At 39.2% G+C, this 25,263-nt stretch overlaps 1 protein-coding gene and 1 long non-coding RNA gene across 10 annotated transcripts in view; one reads left to right on the forward strand and one right to left on the reverse strand.

Moving 5' to 3' along the window:
• Positions 1-4,707, forward strand: part of robo1 (roundabout, axon guidance receptor, homolog 1 (Drosophila)) — a 234,593-nt gene extending 229,886 nt beyond the window's left edge. For all 9 annotated transcript variants that reach the window (XM_023274743.3, XM_023274745.3, XM_035950236.2 and 6 more), the window contains 2 exons: positions 8-201; positions 3,465-4,707. In XM_023274743.3, coding sequence (XP_023130511.2) covers positions 8-201; positions 3,465-3,479 — 209 coding nt within the window. In that variant the 3' untranslated portion in view covers positions 3,480-4,707. The remainder of the gene's footprint in view (positions 1-7; positions 202-3,464) is intronic.
• Positions 4,708-22,296: 17,589 nt separating this feature from the next.
• The window catches only part of LOC111571536 (uncharacterized), a 10,738-nt gene continuing 7,771 nt past the window's right edge, over positions 22,297-25,263 (reverse strand). The window contains exons 2-3 of the long non-coding RNA XR_002746390.2: positions 24,258-24,295; positions 22,297-22,668 (exon numbers count right to left, since the gene is read on the reverse strand). This is a non-coding gene — a long non-coding RNA (uncharacterized LOC111571536). The remainder of the gene's footprint in view (positions 22,669-24,257; positions 24,296-25,263) is intronic.

The following is a 25,263-nucleotide window of genomic DNA, read 5'->3' on the forward strand; positions in this document are numbered from 1 at the left end:
TTTCTAGGTTCAGAGGACATTCTGCCCTATAGCCGACCACAGTTCCCCACAGTCAACAGCCCTCGAGACCCAAGCTCCTCCAGCTCCATGTCCTCCAGGGGCTCAGGGGGCCGGCGGAGAGGAGAAGGAGGCCGCAGGAACCCTGCAGACTTGGGCCTCAACACTTCTGGAGCCTTCCAACCAGGAGACGAAGAGCTAGAGGTACAGAATTCTCAGCTGCATGTCTGTCTCTAGCAGATTTATCTATATGAACATTTAATAAAACATGCAACAAGGTAACGTAACACACACAAAAAAAGTCTTGCAATATTTGTTTTTAAGCAACTGTTGTCATATTTTACAGAGAAAAATTTATCTCGTCAGTGCTCTCTGTTGACATACATTGCAGTAGTGACATTGTTCCAAACGACCTCAAACCTAGTTTGACATTTCAGTAGATAGGTTTAGATTCCAGTCTTCAGGAATGAGTATGTCATAATCGCAAAGGCAGTCCACATTAGGCATTATTGCAGAGTGAGACTTCATCATAGAGGTTTGTATAGCCAAATGATTCATACCCTCTCTAGTTTTAATTTTCTAGAACATTATGTGACCAGTATTCTATCTTTGTCGTTTTGTTTTTATATTTGTGCTACAAAATAGCAGGTCTAAAGTGATTCATAATCCCTGAAAGTGTTGCAGTTTTTAATTAAGTTTATATGACATATATGAAAAATGTTCAACAACATTCTAGTTCTCTACTCAGTTACTAGTCAAGGGTAAAACCTAAGAGTTTGGTGAGTTTGCTATTAGGATTCACCAAAAAGAAAAAGTTATGAATTGTGGTTACTCACAAGACGAGGAAAGGCTAGACAGTCATATCCAAGTGTTATCGAGTGCCAGTGGCCCAATGCCTCCAAATCATAATCAAAAAGTAGAACAAAGTTTACAATGAAAATTTCAAAGGATGTGGTAGGAATCCAAAAGTGGCGTCTACACTGGCAAGCATGGGAGTCCAAGAATCACCACCAAGGCCATCCTGATGAATCTGAACAATTAAAGAAACAGACACTTCACAGAACATTAGTCTCCATGGACACCAACCAAGGAAGACTGCATTTAAGCAAGACAAGCACACAATAGCTCACCCAGCATGGACAAAGAGGGAAGCTTTTGGTCATCAGTTCTGTGATCAAATGGGGCAGGGACATGTCTTTTGTTTGGCTGAAGAAGGGAGAAATGTTCTCTACAAAAACAACATCTTCATGGTCAAGTATGGTGGTGGCAGTATAATACTTTGAATGTGTCTTTCAGCCAATGGACCAAAGCTAACCTTGTCAAAGTGAATGGCATCGTGAGAAAAGAAAAAGGACTATATGATTATTCTAGAGGAAAACATCAGGGAGCAGAAAAATGTGGCACTGGACAACACAATGATCTGAAACATACAGTCAATATGATCAAAGATAGTTTAAAGAAAACAATATAAACATTTTATAATGGCCCAGCCAGATGTCAAGCTCATCAAAAATCTGTGAAGGGATCTGAGAGCCAAAGTGATGCCAAGTAAGCCTCCAACCTCAAAGACCAGATCATCACAAAAGACCAGTGGTCCAAAATACCAGTGCAGACATGCAAAAAGATTTTTAGCCATTGCAAGAACTACTAGATTGCACTTTTCATAAAAATATAAAAACATCTCATAGAAATAGTTAATGTTTATCATTAATATCTATGTTATGTTTGCCATCTTTTATTCATTGTCCTCTCTAGCTATAAGAACCCTGTTGGTCAAAAAGGACATTTGACATGGGTATGGATGAACTGATCAAAGTAATTCGAGAAATAACGCAGTGTAAATATGTGAGCTTCTGGTCAAAAGAAAGTTTCTGTATTGATGGCAAGTTGATGATTACCGATAAGGTTGCTGAATGAAGGTTATATAAAGGAGATGTTATTGACCTGATCTCAAAATGTTGATACTGCACTGTATGACTTCAACTCCAGTAGGATTCATAATCACATTAATGCAACATCACCATATCAATGCATCATGTAACACTCTCTGAAAGCACCACAGAAAACAAGATGCACATGTAATGCTTCATCCATCAATACGCTTTGTCCATAATGATTATAGTAATGAAATGTGTACATACATTATCTTAAAGGTGATGTATGACACTCAGAACCACTGAAGGTTGCTAAAGTACTGCATCTCAGACCAAAACAAACACACACATTGGCCACACCTCTCCTCTTCCCTTTGTATTTACTTTACCAGGAAGTTTGTCTACACAAAAGCAAAAACAAAAAAAAATGTCAGCCAAAGCCATGACCCATGCTAGCACTCTCATCCTTTGTATCTTTACAAAGAATGAGACTTGAATACTGAGCAGAAATCAAACACATAAACTGGGTTAATAACTTTTGTAAAACAGTTTGTTGCTAAATATTTATGAGACAAGGTTGAGCAACGAGAACTGGTCCCAAAGTTCTGCGATAAAGAGAATCAATAAGATTTTTAATTGTGATTCTGTTTATCAGTTCCACAATGAGTTTCATTCATGCTATTCACAGTGTACTGAGAACACATACCAGATATCTACCAGGACCTGGCTATTTGCCTGTGATTTGAATCTGTGCTCACTTTCCAGTCTCCTACTGCATTTTTTAAGTAAACTGCAAGTGTAGCATTATTCTCAGCTAACCTGCTCTTCTGTTGCATGGTTAGCTTGTGAACAGCACAAATTGTGTGGTTGTCTTGTAACAATAACCTGAAATGCTGCTAAAACATGCTTTACAAGGGCAGAATTTGACTCCACTATCTTTACAACAAAGGAGCTAAGGTAAAACCCAAAATTAAAATCAATTTTAAATTGCAAAGGAAGGGTCTCGCATGTACTAATATCAGGTACAGACCACTAAAACAGAAGCTGAGATCCAAACAAACACACACACACACACACACACACACACACACAGAGGGTTTTGTGATTTCCTATTCTGCTAAGAACACATTTACTCCACTATAGCTTTACATGGCAAATAGTTGTTTGCATACACAGAAAGTGATCCTGGTACAAGTTATTTTAGCTTTGTAAACACTGATGTCTGTTGTCATTATATTCAAATCCACATGTAGATAAAACTACATTCCTCTAGTGTCAGCAAGTTTACACAACTATATTAATTTCATATCCAAAAGTCAGTGACAGCTCCCAGAATCCTGTTTCAAAGGCAAAGATTAGCAATGTAACTCAACAACCAAGAATACTGTGAAGAAAAGTAAAATGCAACTACAATGCAGGGTAATCATGACATGCCTTCTGAGGATTGAATCTAACATCTACACATCAGTGTACTTCAAGGTTTTGTTGTATATTAGCCAAAACATACACACATCTTGATGTATCTGCAGTAAGTTAACATTGCCTGAGATTGATGCTAACCACATTGTTTTTGTCTTTTCCTTTGTTATCCAGATGGTAGAAAGCTGAAGAACCGAGGAGGAAAAGGAGGAACTGTTGTGATTTTTCCAAGTGGAGCACCATTGTTTCTCTTACGATTTTAAATATCTCAGTATTTCACCATCATGTTGGCTGCCATCATACTGTACATCAGTAGTGTTTCTTTACATCTGGAAAACAGACCAACGGGGTTTTTTTTCTAACTTATCATTTTCTATGTCCATTTAAAAAAAAAAAGGAAAGAGTGTCTGAAGATAAAAGAATGGTGCATTCAAAACTAAATACGCAGTAGTATATTTATGTTTAATTCCAATGCAATATGGAGTGAAATCCTACTCCAGACATTGACATGACTCAGCTTGCCTTGACAAGAACTTTGGAGAGCCCATACAGTGAGACGTTACTGTAACAAAACAGCTGCAAGCAGAGAGCGGTGGACTGTCTGTAAATATGCGTGTATACATGATGTTTTCTTGTTTTAACCATCGTGGTACCTCAAATTGTCTTCCTTGTTTTATTTTGCGAATTCTAATTTTATTATGCCAGTAAATATAATTATTTTATCATTTCCATCCATGTTGTAAATTGCTCTATTATTTAGCTGCCCCAAGAAAGTGCCACTTTGGGATTTTTCTTTTTTTTTGTTTGTTTTTTTGTAATGCACTGTTATGTTTCGTGTTGTCATCAATGTTATTTGTTTTACTTTGGTTTTAAAAGCACAATCACTAAACTTTATTTTAAACCATTCTATCTATTAACCTTTTTGTCTTACTGGAGGAAAACAGGTATGACAAAAGAGTCTAGTTAATCCTGATGATGATGATGTAGGTAAAGGTTGCTGTTTACGAAGGCTGTGCTTGAAAGGAGACTCCTTGTGTTGTGATTGTCTCCCTCTCCGGTTCTGACACAAGTTCAAGTGATGAAAAAGACAGTTAATGTGAGTCATAGCTGCAATGTAAATATCTTTTTCGCATTGACCATAAACTCAGCTATTGCACATTAATCGAAATGGTAATGTTGTCTACGAATGCACTTAAATGAATGTCAAATACAGGAAATAACGTCACTTTGGGAATCTGGAGAGGTTGTAATTGGACAAGAAGGGTCTCTTTTCTTGAAAGGGCTGATGGAGCCCTGTTTTAAAGGAGAAAGGGTGCTGTTGTTTATTCATAGGACATCTGCAAACATTTGTTTCGTAAAGCAAAAAAGTAAAAAGAACTAAAAAAAAAAAGATGAATAAAAAAGTTCAAACTATAAATGTTCCCTTGGTCATTTGTCATCATCCTGGTAGATTTTTTATTTTTTTTTAAATCTCAATAAATCCCAAAACCACCAACGCGTTATTATGCCACTCAACAATTTTCCAGTTTCCTATCCTCTCTGAGGCACTCAAACCCAAGTCTAGTCATTCATTCCTCCTGAAGACACAAAACTTTCCATCTATCCAACCGTTTTCTAGGACTTATCCGCAGTCTGGTCGCAGTGCCAGCAGCCTAAGCAAGTTAATCCCCACGTCTCGCTTCCCAGCAACATTTTCCTACTTCTCCCAGGGGATCCTGAGGCGTTTCCAGGCCCAGTGAGATACATAATCTCTGCACTGCGTTCTGGGCCTACCCCCGGGTTTCCTACCAGTATGGCGTGGCTGGAAAACCTCCAGTGGAAGCTTAGTTTATGCCACTCATATCAAAGCATAGTTGAGACACTGGAAGAAGCAGCTGCATTTGGTTTTGTCAATGCACAGTAATCTATAAACATAGCAGCCTCATCCTAATCTTTTACAAAAACATACTGCTGTTTTACCTTCGAAATGAAAACAACTTCTATTGATTCCAGTGATTTCTAATGATTTATTAGACAAAGGACACAAAACTAACATTTGTGGAGATAGGAAAATGATTCGTAAAATGAATAAATTCATTTTACAGATATGTTTATTATAGCTATAATTTAAAAGTATCATAATAAAGCTCAATGTCATAGCATTATTGCATTTTAATGGGAAATAATATGAGCTGGCCTCCCTCAGAAGGACACAATGTACTTCAACAGCACTGTCAAGGAGGGAACTATCTATATCCTTGGCTCAATAGCTAAACAGCCATTTCTGTTCTGTACTGTAGCTATTCAAATGTATTACCTAATGCCAATTCCATTAGTGTTCTCCATTACTCACAATATCAGCATGCCATGTCATTCAGTAGAGGCATTTGGAGCCATAGAGGGAGGCTGAAACTAACGGTGAAGGGATTATATTCAATTTGACAGGCCTAGATTGCTGCCAATTAGGCGTAAGGAGGCTTCAATGAGGTTACATAAGAGAGAGAATACAGTACTCATCTTATTTCTCATCACTCACTTGCTGCTGGGGTAGCTGCTGATGTGACAAAACAAAATATCCATAAAATCAGAAGATGACACTGTAGCCACAGAGTGACTCCAGACAGCGACTTATCCTAATTGGAGACGGAAATACATTTGTTCCAGTTTATTACATCTGACCTACCGAGTGCTTGTTCTCACGGAGGAAATAACCTGGCCTATGGGAGTCTTTCATGTCAAGCACTGTCTGTCTGGCTTATTCAAACATCAGTGATGAAGAAGTAGAGATGGTTCCTCCCCTTTGTACTCCCTCCTGAGCCTCAAAGAACTGCAATAGAAGTCCTGTTTTTACAAGCTAATGAGCAGCGCTGCCCACCTCAACCTGCTGCAGCATCAAGACGCTGACCGAGTTCTCTGCTGAAAGCCACCAGAGCAAAGAGAGAATCTGCATCTACTCGTCAATTACAACAGTTGCTGGACTTTTTTGGACCATTTTAGGACATGCAATTTGTGTTTCTAATCATATTTTCTTACGTGAAAATTATGAGAATGGAATAAATTTAATCAAAAGGCAGAGCAGCCTTCTGTCCAGCATTATCTTCACAAATGGGAGAACATAATTTGAGCTGATGTTTCATGTTTACAGGGACAAAGTGAAACTAGAAACATATCAGTGTAATTCAATAATGGTTTTTTGACAGCCTCTGAACATCCACCACCTTCCTCCTCAGCTCACTCTCAGCTTTTGGAGCTCCCTTCCCCCTTCATTCCCCCAGGTGTTCTCTAATAAGCACCTTTCTAAACAAGAACAAATTTGGAACAGGGGAGAGCATCCCCTTATGCCTCCATCCATCATTTTAATGAGTGGAGGTGTGTCCTGGCCCCACAATGAGATGCAGGTGATTAAGGATATTAAGCGGATACACTGGCAGCCAGGGTTATTCACCCCTTAATGGCATGAATATGCAAAATGAGGCTGGACGGGCTGTGGTCTGCTCCTCACAGTTCCTCTACCTGTGTGCTCTGTGGTGCAGAGGCATGTCTGCAACACTAAAATTTAGTTATTAACTCTCAGAGCATTTTATAAACTGCACGGTTAATGAAGCAATAAAAAGGATAATTTGCAGGTTAGTCAATCATAAAAACAAGAATTTAATTGTTAGTTTATGGAACTAGTGGCTACAGTTTCATGATAGTTTCAATACAGTTTGTACAACAGTCGGAATTCAACATTTTTGAGATGCATTAATATTTCCTCTTAGGGGTCAATGGATATCTTTTTCAAGGCTGATATCGATACAGATTATTAGTAATCAAGGAGAAAGAGAAACAATATTTTGAACTTCTACACGTATGCAGTAAAATGGTGTCAATTACACAAACTCCCACACAAACCTTCATTGAAATGCACTTGTTTATTTAAGCTTTACATATGTTTAATTAAAAGAGAACTTTTCAACATTTAGCCTTCAATATTGAGATCAAAGAGTAACTACAGATTGGCAGAGGTCGCTGTATCAATGCCAGAATAGCACATTTTAAGGAAATTACGTAGGAGTTGTTGAAAAGAAATACAAATTAGTGGGAAATAATGGTCAACTTGTATTCCATACATTATATAATCAATAATAACATATGTGGAAAATGCCTTAAAGATCTACTCTTTTGTTTGCTAATATAAACAATATGCTGGTTAAAACTTGATAAGAGCAAATGACTCCCACTGGGCCACTGATGGCACTAAAAAGGCAACAACACAATATTCCTTCAAGAACATCAGGTAAAGTAGGTTCCGAGGACAAAAAATGAATAAATAAATCCTGCCTACCAGGCTGGGATATCAAGTTTAAAGTGAATTAATGAATGATTTCTCAGAAGGTATTCCATTCAAAGATAAAAGATTCACTAATCTGCCAAAGCCAGGATGAGGCCTAATTACCTTGTGTAAGAATATGCTAAACATGTACAAATCTGTAAAGCACACTAATCTCTCCTCCTCTTTCAACTTCCTCCTTCTTTATTCCTTCAGTGTTGCAGTTTTTGCAATCAATAATTTAAACTGCTGTTGCTTTCAACTCCGTCCCAGCAGCCAAAAACTAATTTCTTTTGTGCACATTCAGGCTGTCTCTCATTTCTGATCGCCAAACTGCTTCATTAACCTCCTTCCCATACTTGGAGGTAATTAAGTGAACAGCTGTGCACTGTCTGACAACTCATCTTACCGCCGCAACCGTCTGCAAGAACGCCGGCGAGGAAGCCGCCGTCACAGGTGCACAGTGTTTAGACAGCTTACCAGCACCTCTCCACAGCCATTTACACTACAGCTGCAGGTCAAACGCCACCTCTTCAGACAATCAGTCAAAACTCATTTAGGGCTAACAATCTCGCCAAGCGCCTCATCACAATTACACGTCATTACAAAAAGTTGTTTTTAATCAAAGTTAAACACTTAAGCTGGTTTCAACTTGTGAAAACTGAACTGAGAGGAGTTATTGTAAAGGATAGCCGTCAGTGGTGAGACTGCCAGACATAATGAGAGAGGGACTGTGGAAGCCGGCCAAATGTGAGTTTTTTTAATAACCGAGAAGTAATCTGGATGATTTGTACATCCATTTGTCACTTAGCCAGTCATTCTAACCATCCTTATTTAGTGCCGATGGGGTCTGCACAATTAACCCAGAGGAATATAGCCTCCTCGTGTCCCTTGGAATCTTCCCTCCCTCAGCTTTTTCCTCACCAGTGTCTGCTTTGCATCCTCTAAGCTCATCTCGAAATCTAACATTTAATATTACCAATGAATCACAGTCATTATCAAAGTGCTTATGATAATTATTAACACTGCTACAAGGCCAGTGGTTAGTTGTATATATTTATCGGATTTGGTGCATTAATTATGTACTGTAGAGAAAAAAAAGTGAAAACACTTCAAGGAAAAGGACTTCAAAGCATAAAGTAAGTTCATCAATGCAACAAATAATGCTGCAGAAATGGGTTATGATAGATCGAACGCCAACGGGCAGTATTTGTCAGCCGTAAGAGATAATCAGCTTTCTGTTATCTCGAAAAAAAGCAACATAAGACTCCACACAGAAAGAAGAGGTCAACTAATTGCAGGCGCATCAGTCAGAAAAGATGCATAATTACAACTATTAATCAATATACATAAAATATATTCCAGACACAGTTTCAGTGCAACAACAGTGGTCGAAAACCAAAACTAAGCAGCACTGGATGAACACAGTATACATTACATGCAGTATGGCACAAGTGCTGACCAATACATCGCAATTTTATCGTCACTGTGGTATGAGCATGCAAAATATACATGCTGCAAAGCCTGGCTGAAATCATCCAAAGAATAAGAGAAATAATTTTAATTACATACACCATTCAGATGGAATCCCTGGATATGTGAGCCACGCATTCACATTTGGCCAATCACATGAAGGTCTAACTAGCCATTCGCTACTCTCAGATTAATTGATCTGTGGCGAATGCAAAGTTGCTAGCAGGATGGCTGAGGAGGGAGAGAGGAGAAACAGAAATGTAAAGAGATGTTTTTGTCGATCTTAGAAAAAATATTTCTAAATGCAGCTACAGAGGAAATTGAACTTCAGGTTCCTTAGTTATAGTGTCTGATTTAAATTAATGTTATGTTTAATTTGTTTGGTATTTATGTGCAATCTGTTCAATAAAAGCATGTTTAAAATTATTTAATTTATTCTTTCTCTTCAAGACTTGGGTTCTATATTATAGCAGCATAACACAATACTGACAAAGGTTACTGTACATCACAGATTTTTCTCATCTTGTGCAGGATAGGGATAGACTAACTATCGGCCTGGCCAATTAGATGATGCTGAAGTTGTAAGAAACGCCATGATCGTCCACAAGCATGCCCAGTTTCCTGGTTACACTGAAAAATCCAGATAATTCACTTGTTAGTGTCACTGCTGCTGGAACTTATTTTGCTAATGGTGCTAGGCAACAGCCATAACTAGGAGGTGTTGTGTTCCTTATAGACTGCGGCTAATGCTGTTTGGAGAACCTGTAGCATCTTCCTAAAACAAGATTAACTTTTGCAATCTGCTCTAACTGACATATGCATCTCTTTATCAGAGACAAAACTGACTGAGCAGAAAAAAAAAAAAAACATCTTCACCACAAAAATCTGGAAATTAGGTGCTTTACAGTAGCTAGCAGGTAAGTTAGGGGGTAGCCACAGAATAGCCTGAAACTGTGTCTGGGAAATAGAAATACATAATATTTTAAAGATGTTGACCTTAGTGGGCAACAAAAAAATTATGAAACAATAATTATCAAAACAGAATAATAAGAGACAAACCACAGAAGAAGAAGAAGAGATAAACTGGTCAATCTCAATCGATTTATCTCACAGCAAACAGAGTTCATTCTAGAATCACACACATTCAGGTATAGTAATCCTTATTACTAAAGAAGTCTAGTTATGAATTAAAGTTTCCATGCTATCACATAAATATCGGTCTGTCTTTCATGACCGATAATTAGTATTAGCCCTGAAAAAAAAACAAAAAAACGCATCAGTTGATAGTGCAGACCTATGTGGTCCATTTTGGAGCAGGTAGGCAATTACTGTTCACCGGCATGCCACCACTCAATACACATGCCAAAATTTGAAGGGTGAATGGAAAAACACAAACAAAAACAAACATTTATCAAAACTTGTCATTATTTTATCTTCTACAATTCAAAATTGATCCACAAAAAAATCTGTGAACCTCTAAACAGTGAGTGCCCAGCGGAACACCCAGACACCAACAGCAATCAACACACTGGGGTGATTTTCTTGTTCATCTTCAAAGCTCACAAGTGTTTGGGCACATGTGGAATTTAATAATATATGAATTGGATTTGAAAGAGAAGAAGTTTTAGGTGAATACGTAATCCATCACCTGAACCCTGGACCCATAGCACTAACAAAAGAGAGCAGCTGAATACCAGATGACTTAATATACTAAATAATATATAATAGACTATTTCAGTCCATATTCAGTTATGTTTCTAAAGGTCTGCACTCATACAACATTTTAGATTAAAAAAAGACACCCTGATCTCAACAACCTTTAAACAGGAACACTAATTAACGCAGCTATGTAATGCTTTGAAATACATTTTTTTTTAAGTGCATGCACCTTAATTCCCTTCTACATTTAGTCTAACTGCCAGTTATATTTAACTTTACATCTCAGGCAACTAAGACAGGAGTAAGAGCCAGAAACGACTGCATAGTGTATGACTATTACTTTTTTGATCAGTTTGACCTCTTCTTAAATCTGTGGTTAATTGGCTGTAAATAGATCAATCAAATAATACAACAATCATGTCAGCAATTTCCATCAGTCTCATCTACATCTAAAATTTTTGGAAATTTAATAGAAAAAAACAGAAACAATGACCGGATTGTAATGTCTGATTCTGAGCTAACACAGTACATTAAATACTTGACAAGGTACTTAATCACACTGATGCAACAATTGTGTAAATCCCATCTTGTCATAAAGCAGTCCAACTCACTGATTTGCAACACAAGGCTGCAATTGCCTAATATATCCAGAGCTGTTTATGTTATTGTGTCGACACCCTGTGGATTCTAAATCAAGCTCCTGTCCCATGCAATATTTCTTACAAATATAATTGATTTCTGCTAAACTGCCCACCGAAAAAACACTTCATACACAGACAAAAACACAGAGTAGGTGTGTGACTCAAAGAATCCCATTAAAAGGCTCTTGTCTTAGCCAAGGTGTTGGTTAGGCCTTTAATGACAGTATTGAAACAACCCTTGAACCAGTGTGACTCCAAGGTTAGGAATGCCCAACGCAAACATAAAATCACACCACTCAAAAAGCCAACATGTTTTCATAACAGCGTCTGCGAACACGCTCAACAAAACACTGACATGACCAATCATAGAGGCTGGATGTCAATGATGATAGACAAAAGGCCTGGCAGTGCTTGATGTTCAGCGAGGGCACATAATGGGAATAAATTAGAGTGTTTTCTCAGTCAAATGATGTGGGGAGTGCTGGTGATTTGAATGGCGGGTGTTCTTCAGGCATTGATAGATGGAAGGTGGGCTGTGGAGGTATTACAGGGAGGGGAGGATCACGCTGGTGGAGTTTAAAGGATCCGGGGTTCAGCCTTCATTTTACTCCTCTTTCTCTCTTTCTGTCTTTTCAATGCTGACAGGCTGCTGACTGACTGAATGCTGGAGATGAGACGTTGGTTCATTGCGCTTTGTGTGGCCTTGAGCCCTTTTTCTCTTCACATAACATAGCTGATGTGCTTGCGTTGCCATCTTAAGCTGTTGTTTCAGAGCCGGGGACCGTTTTTCTCATTTATGATGGTGACCTACTTGCGAGCACACCCTTTCACCTTCATTTATCTCTTTATTTGATATGTTTGAATTTTAGCCAATTAATTTAAAGCAGATACAGGCAATGATTGCTAAAGACAGGGCAACATCATGTGACTGGCTTTAGGTTATATGTTATTTGACTGCAGTGTATTTCTAGATCATGTCCAGGGCTTGTTCTATCGATTATTATTTTTCTCCCTCTCAAAAAAGACTAATGAGCCCAGAGAATTCCACTAGAAAGGTTAATACAATATTGAAATGTCAGGAGATTAATGATATTGTTCTTTCTTCCTATGGTCCTGTAGGAGAGGGTGACAAATGTCCTGCCCTTTTCACTCCATTCCTCCCTATTTGTGATCTCTCTCTCTTTCATTCTCTTTGTCTCTGTGTCTGTTTCTCTTTTATTCTCCATCTACTGCTTTTTTCACCTCCCTGCCTTTTGTCTCTTCCTTGTTCTCCTCCAGTAACCATGGTCTCCAGATGCCAAGGACTTATCTCCACTGCCGCGCGTAAATGCTGCAGTTATATGCAATGGAGATGAGCTGTGCTGTACACTATGTGCGGTTGTCAGTAAATGAATAGCACTGATCCATCTTCATTAAAGGGTGATACAACTTCAACACGGGGAGTTTGCCTTCTGTCAAGAGCAACTCTTGAGGAACTCTTGAGCTTATGCACCAGACCATCAAACTATACATTGTTGCTTTTCAGCTTAGCTCTATAGAGTAAAACACTTCTGTCCTGTAAGAGATACAGAAATCCTCTTATGTGTTTTGGTTCTGGTGGAGGATAAATTAACTGGTCTTATGTGCTCAGTGTTTCTATGGTGCACATCTTGACTCCTCCCATACTCCTGCAGCACCCTGGCATGGGGTCCAAGTTTTAATCAACTCTGCATAATTGGAGTGATTCCCTGTCTTGCTGTATATTTCAATCCATCTGTATAATTACGGTGAATTAAAGTCTTTGTCAGAAGGAATGGGAGGGAGAAGCCTCACACAGACCCTTCCCTACCAGTCCCCCCAACTCCCCTCCTCTGTGCTGCAGCTCACACAATTACACACCATCTTGAGCGAAAGAGGAAATTACCTCCTTTGTCACCTCATTTTTCACTGGTGGGGGCTAAACATGCACATGAGCATCAACAATAATTAATGCATCATGACGACCCGTGTGCTGAGCATCTCCTATATCCATTTCATTGTTACAGATTAACCAATTAACTTTACAGTTTTCACACCGTCACCGTTGGTCTTGGTGCTATTTTTGGCTTTAAGACCTGTAGTAAGAGGAACAGCGGGGGAATTGTGATCTTCCTCTTTGCTACGGGGGCTTTTGGCCGACCATGCCTCAGTGCAGTAATTGCATCGATGAGAAGAAAAGCAGTGGCTTGCAGGCAAGCATGGGTCATCATTACTCTGTGTGAAGCTGCCAGCCCTAAGGTAGGTCATTACTGCAGTGGGTCAATAGCTGATGCTGTTCTATGATAGAGGCCAAACATTAGACCTCCCAGGGTCATGTGATCACTTCCTGCCTCCAGTACATAGGTTCAGGCAATTACGGGGATGCCATTTTATCTTCAGTCTCTACCAAGTGATTCTCCAAAATGGTTAGGTAGGATGTTCCAGCAACTGGTTGAGAAATGGAGATGCGACTGCTACATCTTCCCTCGACTCACACTTCCTGGCGTTGTTGCTTTAATACAGTCACTGGCATCCAAGTCGCAGAACAATCTGTTGTCTTGGTTCTCTCTCATTTCCTCGTCTCATCCATCTTGCAGCAGACAGCCACTATCTCTTCCTCTACATGGCAGACATCTGCAGAGTATGGCCAAATCACTTTACTATCCCGCAGGGAAACGGCCCTCCAATAACTTCCACCTCCATCCAGGAAGTCCTGCATTAACCATGAAGCTGCGTTGCCAAGTCATAAGGTTTCATTCATTTTATCAGACCTGCCAGATTGTTTGAGTAATTGCTATTCTACAGTGTGGCTCTTTCCTTTATTATTCTGAATTCAAGCCAGTCAGGGTTCAGCTCTGGGGTTGCTGTAGTGTTTATGATGTAATTTACAGGTGATATGCTGTACAAGTGACGCATAGAGGCACTAAAAATAATAACAGTCATTATGAACGTGATAACGATCACAGTGGTTGCTTAAATAACTGTTCAATGTTGACTGTACAGCAGATTTATTCTATAATAGAAATCTGATAACCATGCTCCATGTGCCTTTCTTTGTCCATAACTGAATCTAACCCATATTCATTTATTGTCTTGTCTTTGCAGGTCTTCTCTCCTGAAACAGTTGTCTTCCAATCTCCCACCCTTTATGAGACATTTAACACTAACCTTGGCCATCTCCCAATTTTCACCTCGCTATTCTTCCCTTTGACCCTCACCCTGTCTTTCCCCCTTCCCCCATTTTCATCTCTCCATCGTTGTCACCACGCCTCTAACTTCCCAGCGATTGCCGTTTTTTTCCTCGCAAAATGTTTCCGACAGCCAATTTATACAGTGGCAGGACGCATCTATCTCCTTGAAGGCTGAGGAGTGCTGCTCTCTCTACTCGCCGGCTGACTCGCTCATAGCCGTACCTGCAGCCCTGGGCTCTGTGTGGCTTCATTTGAACGCTGTTGCCTCTTGAGAGTTTGCTTTGAGTTTGGCAGATGTAAAATCAGTTGCATAAAATGAGAGGCATGTCACAGGAGCTTCAGGAAGGAGTTTGTGACTTGCTTCACCCAGGACTGCTGATTCTAGCTTACTTAACCAGCTTACTGGAGCTAAAACTTTACATACTGCAAGTCTACCCAATTAAAACTTATCCTATTGTCCATTATTGTCTGTTATACAAGACTGGAGAAAATATGTGGGATGAATGGAATTTAATGTGAAAAATAATTTTTAAAAAATGGAGAATATGTTTAGATCAGATATCACTGACCAAATGAATTCACCCTGTAAACATTCTCTCCCATCAATGGTTAAACCTGTAAAAACTCATCTGCATATCAAAGTTACATAATTAGAAGCTTTTCCATGAAAATAATTGCCTTAAAATGGCTCAGAGAACTCCACAACTTTACACCTTTTCCTGTTTTAGTCTGTGTGAATTGCTGCCTCTATCTCAAGCACACCAGCTCACTTACAACTCTGCTTAAACACTCTGAAAGTACTCGACATTAAAAAATGTCAAGTTGTAATATCCGAATAAATAAGTCACCCTAGTTCAAACCAGAAACCGATTCTGAGGAAGAAGAACAATTTGTGCCGGGTTGAGTACAAGTGTATTTTATGCATTGCTCCCTGCATTAGTAATACAGCAGTAGCAGATATGACTGCATTATCAAACAGCTAATAATGTGTTGTTAGACAAAGGCTCATAATTTCTCCTTTTGCAACTTTGCAATTGAAAACAACGCACATCTCTTCTTTTCTGCTTCTCAACACAGCTAGATAAACAGCTCCACCCCGGGATCAATTCCTTGTATTTATTACATAGGAAACCCTCCCTGTTTGAGTTTTTGACCCAGTTACTGGTACATTGCAGTTTTGAAGCGAAAATGTTCAGTAATGGTATTTACTGTTTATTTCACTCACTGTTAGGACACCGTAACAAAGATTTTTAAAAAAATAACTGAATTTTATTTGTAAGTAGTCTTCAAGCAGCAAAATAAAATAAATTCCACACATTATTTGTTTTTATTCTGTGAAATGTGATAATTTGCTGCTTTTCTCTGTTATTTGACTGTAAATTGAATACTATTGCTAAATGGGTGGATAAAACCAAGCATTTGATACTGCATCCTTGGCTCTAGAAACTGTGATTTTATGAAACTCTGTAGACGAGATGTACCAGATGGAATTTTAAAAAAAAAAATCATTACTAATGAAAACAGTCATTTGTTGCAATCCTAAATGTACTTTGCATGATGTCCACAGAAAAGACTGGCAGCAAGAAGCGCCTGAAAACTTTTAATGTGCTCATCATAGTTAATCTGAGACCATTAAACCCACTGTGTCACAGTTTCAGCCTCCTGAGGTTGGACCTGTCCCTCAGCTAGACTCAGCGTTAAACACAAAGCACCCAGTGGATGTGACTCCAAGTTCACATGCATTAATGTTGTACTCAATACTACTGGTTCGCTCCTCGCCTATACCACAATCGAGCCTGACTTCCTCGCTGCCCACGTCCTTTGTGAGTCCAGGCATGAGATGTGTGCAGCCAGCAGAAAAAGCAAAACTGCAGTGAGCTTGTGCAGCAACAATAAAGAGCAAAACAAGCTGTGAGTGAACTTCAGTAGTCAGTTAACATTGGGTTATGGTTCTTTTTTAAAAGCTGGCTCGATGTAGTTCTCCCAGCCTTTGTAGATTTACACAGCTCTTCAAAGCACTACACTACATTTGATAACCTGATGTTCTGTCTCTTCCCACTGTATATCCTCTTAATCAGTCATGTAATGAACTACGCTGCTACCACTGTTTGGATTAATTATACATCAATCCAATTAGACACAGTACACTCATGCTACAGCTTTATCTGATTACAAGACCAATGGAAAGATCAAAAACTATTCACATTTTACATAAGTAAGCCTTCTGTCTCTCAAAGACCAGTTATCTCCTTGAGGACACTGAGTCAAAGTAAATTAGTGCAAATATTTTTCTTGGAAAAACGACAAATCACATGCAAGATTTTTTGTCACAAGTTGCGTTTTTCCAATTTGTGTTTGTAATTAGGGTGTGCAGCACCCAGACATCCAGCGGATAATCTGGCCTTTCTGTATTAGACGGGAAGTGGACCGTGAAAGTAATTGGTGAGTGCAGCACAAATTGGATCTAAGCGTGATACGATTTTTATTCCTCTGAGGCAATATTTGCAAAACGATTAGAACAATGCTTCTGTGGCACATTTTCGAAAAGCTTTATTATATACATGTACATACGTTTATGATTGAATGTTACCAGGTCCAGTAATCAACCTCAAGGTGTGAAGTACTATGTGACGCTTACAGTCAGCTGGGAGGAAGAAAAATAAAGTAGAAGTTTACAACCGTGGCTTTGGCGGCTTTACATAGGCGATATATAAATAATGAAAATGGAATCCAAATGGTTTTCATCGCTCAACTATTTCAAAACTCTTCCAATTAGGATTTCTATTAGAAGCCTGTGAAATAAACTGCCAAATCAACCACAGAAAATATGGATTGCAGAGTTGTTTTCTGAAAAAAAATAACGAAAAAATTCCACAGAGAGATGTTTCCATTCCTGTTCCAGAAGAACTGTAGCACATTTCATCCAAAGCTGTGTGAGACTACTAACAAATAACATGATTAGAGACAAATTCATTAGCAAATACCACCAAACGGTAATGAGATCTTGAGCTTGAGCAGTTAACCACTGGGGGTTCAGTAACCCACTCAGAATCGTACCAGTGTGACCCAAAAGCATAGAAATTGGATAAATCTGCAGCCTGCGGACGCCTCCTGCTGATAAATGAGGTTTTCCCACTTCTGCAGAATCCCGGCCAGTTCGCCTGCCTGAATACTGAACAGGACTACTGTGTAGCTGGGGAGTGAGGACGGATGGAAGAGGTTTTACTCTGAGGACAAAGAGGTGCATGAGAACTGGTGTCAATATAAGCATGAAGGTGGTTTTGCCAACAACAAGCTGACTGTGAGCTCCTTAGTAGATGCAGGTATTCAGGAAATACTGCAGGTCCAGGATCAACGATTTCCAGGGAACAGGGGGCATGAACTTAGCTTCAATTAACAATTATTCTCAATATCTGTCAAGCATTGCCATTTATTTGATGATATATCAAATGTACATCACGTTACCCTGCAGCCCCATGTCAAATCAAACATGTTCTCTATAACAGAAAAGAAGTCACAAATCTTCACACTTGAGAAGCTGGAACCAGCAAACGTCTGACGTTTTTCCTGATTTATGACTTAAATGATTAATCAATTATTTAAATAGCTGGAGATTAGTTTTGTGAAAGGACTAACTGATAGATTGACTAATCATTTCAGCACAAGTTGGAATTAGAATGCAACCAATAGTGGATTTTTGAGGTCATTACAGACAGTATTTGAGAACGAAAAATCGGATGATGATAAATCATCGTTGAAAAAACGTCTTGCCAATACTTACTAAAAAAAAAAAAAAAAATACTGGCAGTTTTACTAGGCTGTTCCTAAACTGCTTTGAAAAATCTGTAAAACTTGTGTAGTGCAATTTATCATGAACTTTTAGTGAGTATATTGCTGGATTATTGGGCACATGAAGCTAAAACAAACATAAGTGCCCTGTAGCAGGATCACAGAAATTAGTTGCCAAATTGCAAACAAAGATACAGAAAAAGTCCTTAAAGTGATCAGAAAAAATCTAGAATTTAATAGCTACAGTTCACATGGGCAAATTCCCTCTGATGAGGAAGACTGTGTGCTACAGTTCAAAGTTCCTAAACAGCCACTGAATGGACACTGGTAAGAACTGCCAACGCTTTGTGGTCACTTTAGAAGCCCTAGATTTTCATCAACTCCACTGCGTTATACTTGTGATTCTAATATTGTCTGCTTTCATGTGGAATGGACAGTAAACTTTCACAAAGTGAAGATGTATTGCAGGACTGTTTTAGGTATTAGTTTTAGCAAAGTGAGTTTACAATATCCTCAACTCTGTGTCCCCAACTCAAAATTGCATATCTATACAACTCAACTGCATTATCATTTATATTTTTAAACAAATGTAGTTTTGTTCTGTATATGTTGTAGTACTTATGTTTGCACCTGTGACATAGTAGGAGAGTCTTCCAGTTTGAAAGAGCCAAAAAGCGGGGTTTGCATATCATGTATCACAGTTATTCATAAGTTTTAATTGTATTTATTCACTTTGGGTTTTCACTTGCTGTTTGATTAGGTTTAGACATCTAAACTATGTGTTTAAGTTTAGGAAAACATCACACTTTGACAACGATAACTACTTTGATCAAGTATCAGACAATATCACAGTTTGGGTAAAATTGTAACCCTTTCACAACAAGTGTGAAGCTCATCCTCCATTTTCTGGGTTACTAGGGTGACAAAGGTGATAAATATATTATTGATTAGCTAAATAATACAATACAATAACTTTATTAATCCCCAAAGGGAAAGTCAATTAAAAAAAAGGAGTATCAGTAAAGCACTAAAATAAATGGCAAAAATATGTAGATTTGTAACGATTTAGGAATATATTATCAGACAGAAAATAGGTTTCCCTAAAAACATCATTAAGAGGGTGGTTTACTTGCAAAGAAATTAAATTTGGGGGTTTTGGGGCTTGATTATACTAGTGGGTAATTTAAGAGGTACCCACAGATGACCATGAAACAGTCACTGGAAAACAATAACAAATACTGCTTTTAGATGTGGACTCTTAGTGGACAATAGAAGCCCGAAACGCAAAATATAAAGAAAAAAACGAGGTGAGCATCAGATGAAACTACAAGAGATGAGGAGACAAAGTAATCAGAGTCACAGTAAAAAGAGGACAACATCTCAGCATCAACCGACGCTCTGATGCCATCACTTCTATTTCTGTTGTACAGATTCAGTTAGTGTAACCTATATTAATGAAGAAGCTTAGTCATAAATGGCAGGCTCTTGACATGCTATTATGTATTGGTTCCAAATATTGGTTATGGGTTAATAACTGATAATCGGTATTGGTATCCACCCTGGAAAAAAAAAAAAACATGTTGGTCAATCCCTACTTATTTCAAGTTATTATTTTAATACAAGGATTTGCAATTTTTTGCAAATGCTGCAAAGAGAATGGGCAAGTACAGTAAAAATGTTTGTCCCTCAAACCAAAGTTCAACTATGGTTAACATTCCAGATCAAAATTGTTTAAAATGATCTTGCAGCTCATCAATCAGTGCTGATGTTTCATTTGGGTTCTGCTTGAAATTGTTAAAAGTTTATATCATCAACGTCATGCAGCGCTCACCTCACCTCTACGTTCTGCTAATCTAACTGGTGGAGTTAAAAACTGGTGGGTTCTTCCCAGTCTGCGCCTGTGGCAGTAAACCCCCATCAATTACCTTCTACAATCTGTTTCATGCTGAACACGAAGGAATGTGTCAACACCCCAAGATACTGCTCTGCACACACATGAAAGCCTGGCCATCCAAACAGAGTAAAACCCCTGACAGCATAAATTACTGGGCGGAAAAAGGTGAAGGCACTGTACATGCATCAAGCCTCGTCTGCTGTCAGAGCCAGGAGACAGCGAAACAAAGGAGCCCACAGCAGCTGAGCGCCACAGAGGGAAGGAGGAAGCAGGATGTAAAATGAACGTCAGGGAGGATAAGGAGAGCAGCAAATTTAGATCCAAAGGGGTGCTGGACAAGAAACTGGCCAGTCAACAAGCAGAAAAATCATCTAGTAATGTCTTTCAGGGGACTGTCAGCTCCTGTAAGAGGAACATGGTAAACAGGAAGCAAAAACAGCCTTCAGACTTGTGTACTGGCAAGACAAACAACCGTCGGCACAATCCAGTGTGCTCATTGTGTAGTTTGTGGAAGAGGAGCTGTGGAACTATTTGATGAGGGATATGTCTGGGTGCCTCTGCCATTGTTCGGCACAGTTGAGAATCATTTATCACAATAGGAGCACCTGGTGTTCAGAAAAAGCTTTAACAGAGCAGGAGCTGGAACACCACAACCAGAGCGTCTCAGCTAACAAAGAAGGCGAAAATAGCAACATCTTTCTCCGCATCTATCCCTGTTCCTCTTCACATCTCACTCCTCTTCCCTCCATCTCAGCCCTTCCCTCCCTTTCTCTGCTGCTTTTAACATGCCTCCATCTCCTCATGTTAATTTGCTGCTTCAGTGACACGCATCATTGGGGGAGTCATTTCTAATAACCCCGCCAGCCCCCGTACAAGTGCCTTTGAGTCGTGCACTGAGATGTCATTCAAATTATTAAGCATAATGGTGACAATGATGCATTTCTAAAGCCTTGCTTGCTTCCTGATATGACTGCAGCAAGCTCAACACCAACCAGTCCTCCAACAGTCTCCCCCTCCCCACAGATGACGCTCATGTCCCCATCTCATCTTTTTGAGGAAGAGCACGTACTGAGCTGCTGGGGTGAATCATTTCATTTCCCTGAACGTTTTGCCACAAGAAAAATCTTTTTATTTCTGGAGGATCTCTGCATGTCACAGCATCCTTGGCGTCTTATCACATGTCACGATGCAGGGCTTCTCATTTGAAAAGGGTTTCAAGCTAAGGCTGTTGGAGGTTTCTTTGCCTTCCCTTTTCCTGACCTGAGTCAAAGCAGAGTAATTATTCATTCACGCAGGGCCGTCAGGGCTGATGTGTAGATGACATTTTCCCTCAGCTTCTTTGTTGTTGCAGATCCAAGGCAGAAGGAGTGTCAGAGCCTAACATCTGCTGTTGTCTCCCTTAGCCTCAGCTCACTACAACACATCTCAGCAGCTAAGAAAAATAACTGAACAGAGCCACGGGGAATCCTCTTTTTCCAATCTACAAACTTTCTGGCATAAGCAACACATGTGAGGCAGATGGAAAGAAACAAACAAACCCAATTATTATATTATAATATTATTTCTGCAATGCTTATTGGAGCAGCACGAGTCAAGGTGTGAGACGACCTACTGTAATAAGCTGCAGGTTACAGCAGTGCTGTTACTACAGTCTGACACGGAAATTGTTTTCTTTGTCCATGTTTATTTTCTAATTTCACAAATATGGCCCTGACTGCCTGGATGATGCCACGGTGTTCTGGATTAAAAAAGCAGAAAGCAGATGCCTCGGTAATAAAGACAATTAAACCAGCAGCTGCACCATCTGCTATTGTCCGTGACCACAGTAATGAGTGGAAAAAGGAGGCAAAGAGGAGTTTTGAGGAGGAAGGTGTAGGTGAGCACATCCTTACACAAGTCAAAAACACCAAGCACCTGCATGACAGCTCAGAAAGGTCAAACTTGCGGTGGCACAGCTGAAAAATATATATCGGTAAAAGGTTTAATTTCAGCTGATATTGAAAACTATAAATCTGTGTTAATGACCTATTTTTAATAAGTACCAGCAGGAAAAAATGACCATTTGAGCAAATTTATCAAGGTACACAGGTAATAATTGTATTGTTAACCATGAAAAACACACACTAACACATAGATTAAGACAAGGAATGATCTCACGTTCATACATATTAAATAAAGAAAGTAAGTAAAAGCAGGAGCTACACGAAGGGCGACCAGGGTGAAACTTTTGCATCACGCTGTGGTTAAGGTTCCTGGCCTGAACTCAATATCACCGGGACCCTGCTGCAGCCTTCGTGCACAAATCAGCATCAGCCCTTCGAGCAGGCCATCGAATGTGCGTCGCTTAGTTGAGGATGGTGGGGAACGCAGGGTCGTGGGTGTTCTTAGACAATGAGGCAACTAACGGTCCCATCAACAGCCTCCAACAGGTGAGAGGTGAGGTCTGTGGGTGCAAACAGAGATCATGAGAGGCCCAGGCAGACATAGACTAGTGGACATTGGAGGCCATGGTGAGAGCAGTGAAGGGTTAATGGACATGATTATCCAGGAAAATTACAAAACATGTAGGTTTTGTTTATTTAATAAAACTTTGTTAATTACTTACGCGTTTTTATGGCACCTTACATCTAATGCATTTATATTGCTATTGTTTTACTGCCTAGGCCAAGGTCAAACCATACTTGATCTCTGCTATGTACAATGATTATACACATTTTTACTTTTTTTTTTTTTTTTTTTTGCTTTTTAACATCAGGTCATGATCAATGTAATTTTGCTATCTGACATCATCGAAGGTTGGTCACCATAGATCTCTATTTGTGTCTGTTCTCCACAGCTTTCTTCGCTTCAGTGTAGGACTGTGCTACACTCCACATCCTGATGTCATCACTCCATTTACCTCTCTGCCTTCCTTTTGCACGTGTTCCTTTGATGGTGCCTTCAAGAATTTTGTTAGGCGCTTTCCAGCACTGCCACGCAGAACATGGCCAGCATAACTCATTTTCCTTTGCGTTAGATCACACATTAGGCTCCACTTTGTATCAGCTCTCGCTAACACCTCTATGTCTGTCACTCTTTTTGTCTCCAACTGATTTTTAACATTCTCCTAATGCACCAAATCTCAAAGGATTGTGTTCTCTTCTGGATGTTTTTGTGACTTGCCATGACTCACATTCATAAGCTGGTACAGAACACACATAACATCTCAACAGTCCTAGTTTCAGTGAACTGCTGAAGTTTCTACGAAGGAATTCTTTTCATTTTCAAAACTTGGCCTTAGCGCCTTTTCAAATCTCTCTCTTAATTTTTTCATCAATTTTCCCATCTTCTGTCATCGTGGTTCCAAGGTACTGGTATTCATGGACTTGCTCAAGATTGTTACTTTCTGCACTAATTGCAACGTTCTCTGGTGTTGTCTTGCTAACACACACGGTCTTTGTCTTTTTGGAATTTATCTCCATCCCATATGCTTTACATGTGGTGCCGAGAGTCTGTCATTGTCTGCAGTGACTATTGTTAGCAAGCAACACTGTGGTGACTGTATATCTGATGTTGGTTATATTGATTCCATTCAACATCACGCGTTCATTTTCTTTCAAAGCTTCGAAGAGCAGGACTTCACTGTAAAGGTTGAATAGTGCCGGCAATAGGATACAATCTTGCCTCACACTTCTGTGAATGTTCACCCGGTGCGAGCATCCAGCTGCAGTTCTAACAGTCACTGTTTGGTGACAATGCAAACTTGCAACTACTCTCCTCTCATGCACTGGGACCCCAGCCTTTTCCATGATATCCAGTAGCTTGTGAAGTTGGACACAATCAAATGCTTTTGTGTAGTCTATGACACAGGAAGAGGTTTTATTGTTTTTTTCAATCATTACTATGCTATTTGACAAGAATTTACAAAAAAAGATTCTTTCTTTCTTTTTTCTTTCTATTAATGAAAGGGAAAACAGATTCATATAAAGTAATGCAAATGATTTAAAACATAAAATGTGAAATGAGTGATTGCATGAGTATTCCATGACTCACCTAATTCATTCTTTCATCACTGGTGCAGCCCACTGGTGCTACAAATAAAATGGAGATTATCTGAGTGAGTGAATATGTCTCAAGCGGTTGTAGTATAAGCCAACCTGTATCTAGAAGGTCCAGTCACTGGTGAATTCAGAAATCCAAATTATACTGACCATGATTAATTGTGAAAAGCAATTAAAGGGGAAAACTTTTTAGGCGCTGTATATGCATGAAAAAACCCATTTTCAGTAATTAACCAAAGCTGTCATTCTACTCAATGGACCCAAAACAGATGCAGGATGATATAAAATCTCCTAATAATCTCCTGTATCCCTTCCTCCTACCTCCTCCTCCTTCCTATCCCCAGCCCCTCTCCTGCCTCCTGAGCAGTAGAAGATAAGTGTTGGGGCAGAGAGTGACCTTGCCCGTCTGGAGGTGATTAACTGATTATGCCTCAGAGAGTGGTGACATTCATGCTTGGAGGCCAGCAATTGTCCTCCTTGTTGGTATTATTACTTTGGGGTGCATGCAGCAGGTGAAGAAAAGAGAATGTATTCAGCAAGGAAAAAAACAAGTCTACTACCTTGTCCATTTTAAATGATGCAGCAGAGAGATTATAAAATGTTTTTCATACAGCAAATGAATCCTGCCGCATGGAATGAAGATCTGTTAAACTACTGAATAATGTGTGCAGCACACACTAAACTACTGGAATCTGTATTCATTACTCTCAGGTTTTAAGTTTATTGTATAAAAATTAATTTATTATTCAGCAGTGCCATTGAAAACAACCCAGCATTTTAATATTCAAAGACTAAGGCAGATTTCCAGCGCAAGTCCTTGGCAAAGATTTCCACCTGCAATGCTTTGCCCATCACTCGTGTTCAAGAGCTGGTGTGTGAAATACATGAGCGAACTTCTATAGAAGTTAGATGGGAAAAAAAAAAATACATAAATAAATAAATAAAATTAAAAAAAAAAAAAAAAAAAAAATATATATATATATATATATATATATATA

The sequence above is a fragment of the Amphiprion ocellaris genome, chromosome 7 (genome assembly GCF_022539595.1).
Source record: "Amphiprion ocellaris isolate individual 3 ecotype Okinawa chromosome 7, ASM2253959v1, whole genome shotgun sequence".
In the NCBI taxonomy this organism is placed as follows: domain Eukaryota; kingdom Metazoa; phylum Chordata; class Actinopteri; family Pomacentridae; genus Amphiprion; species Amphiprion ocellaris.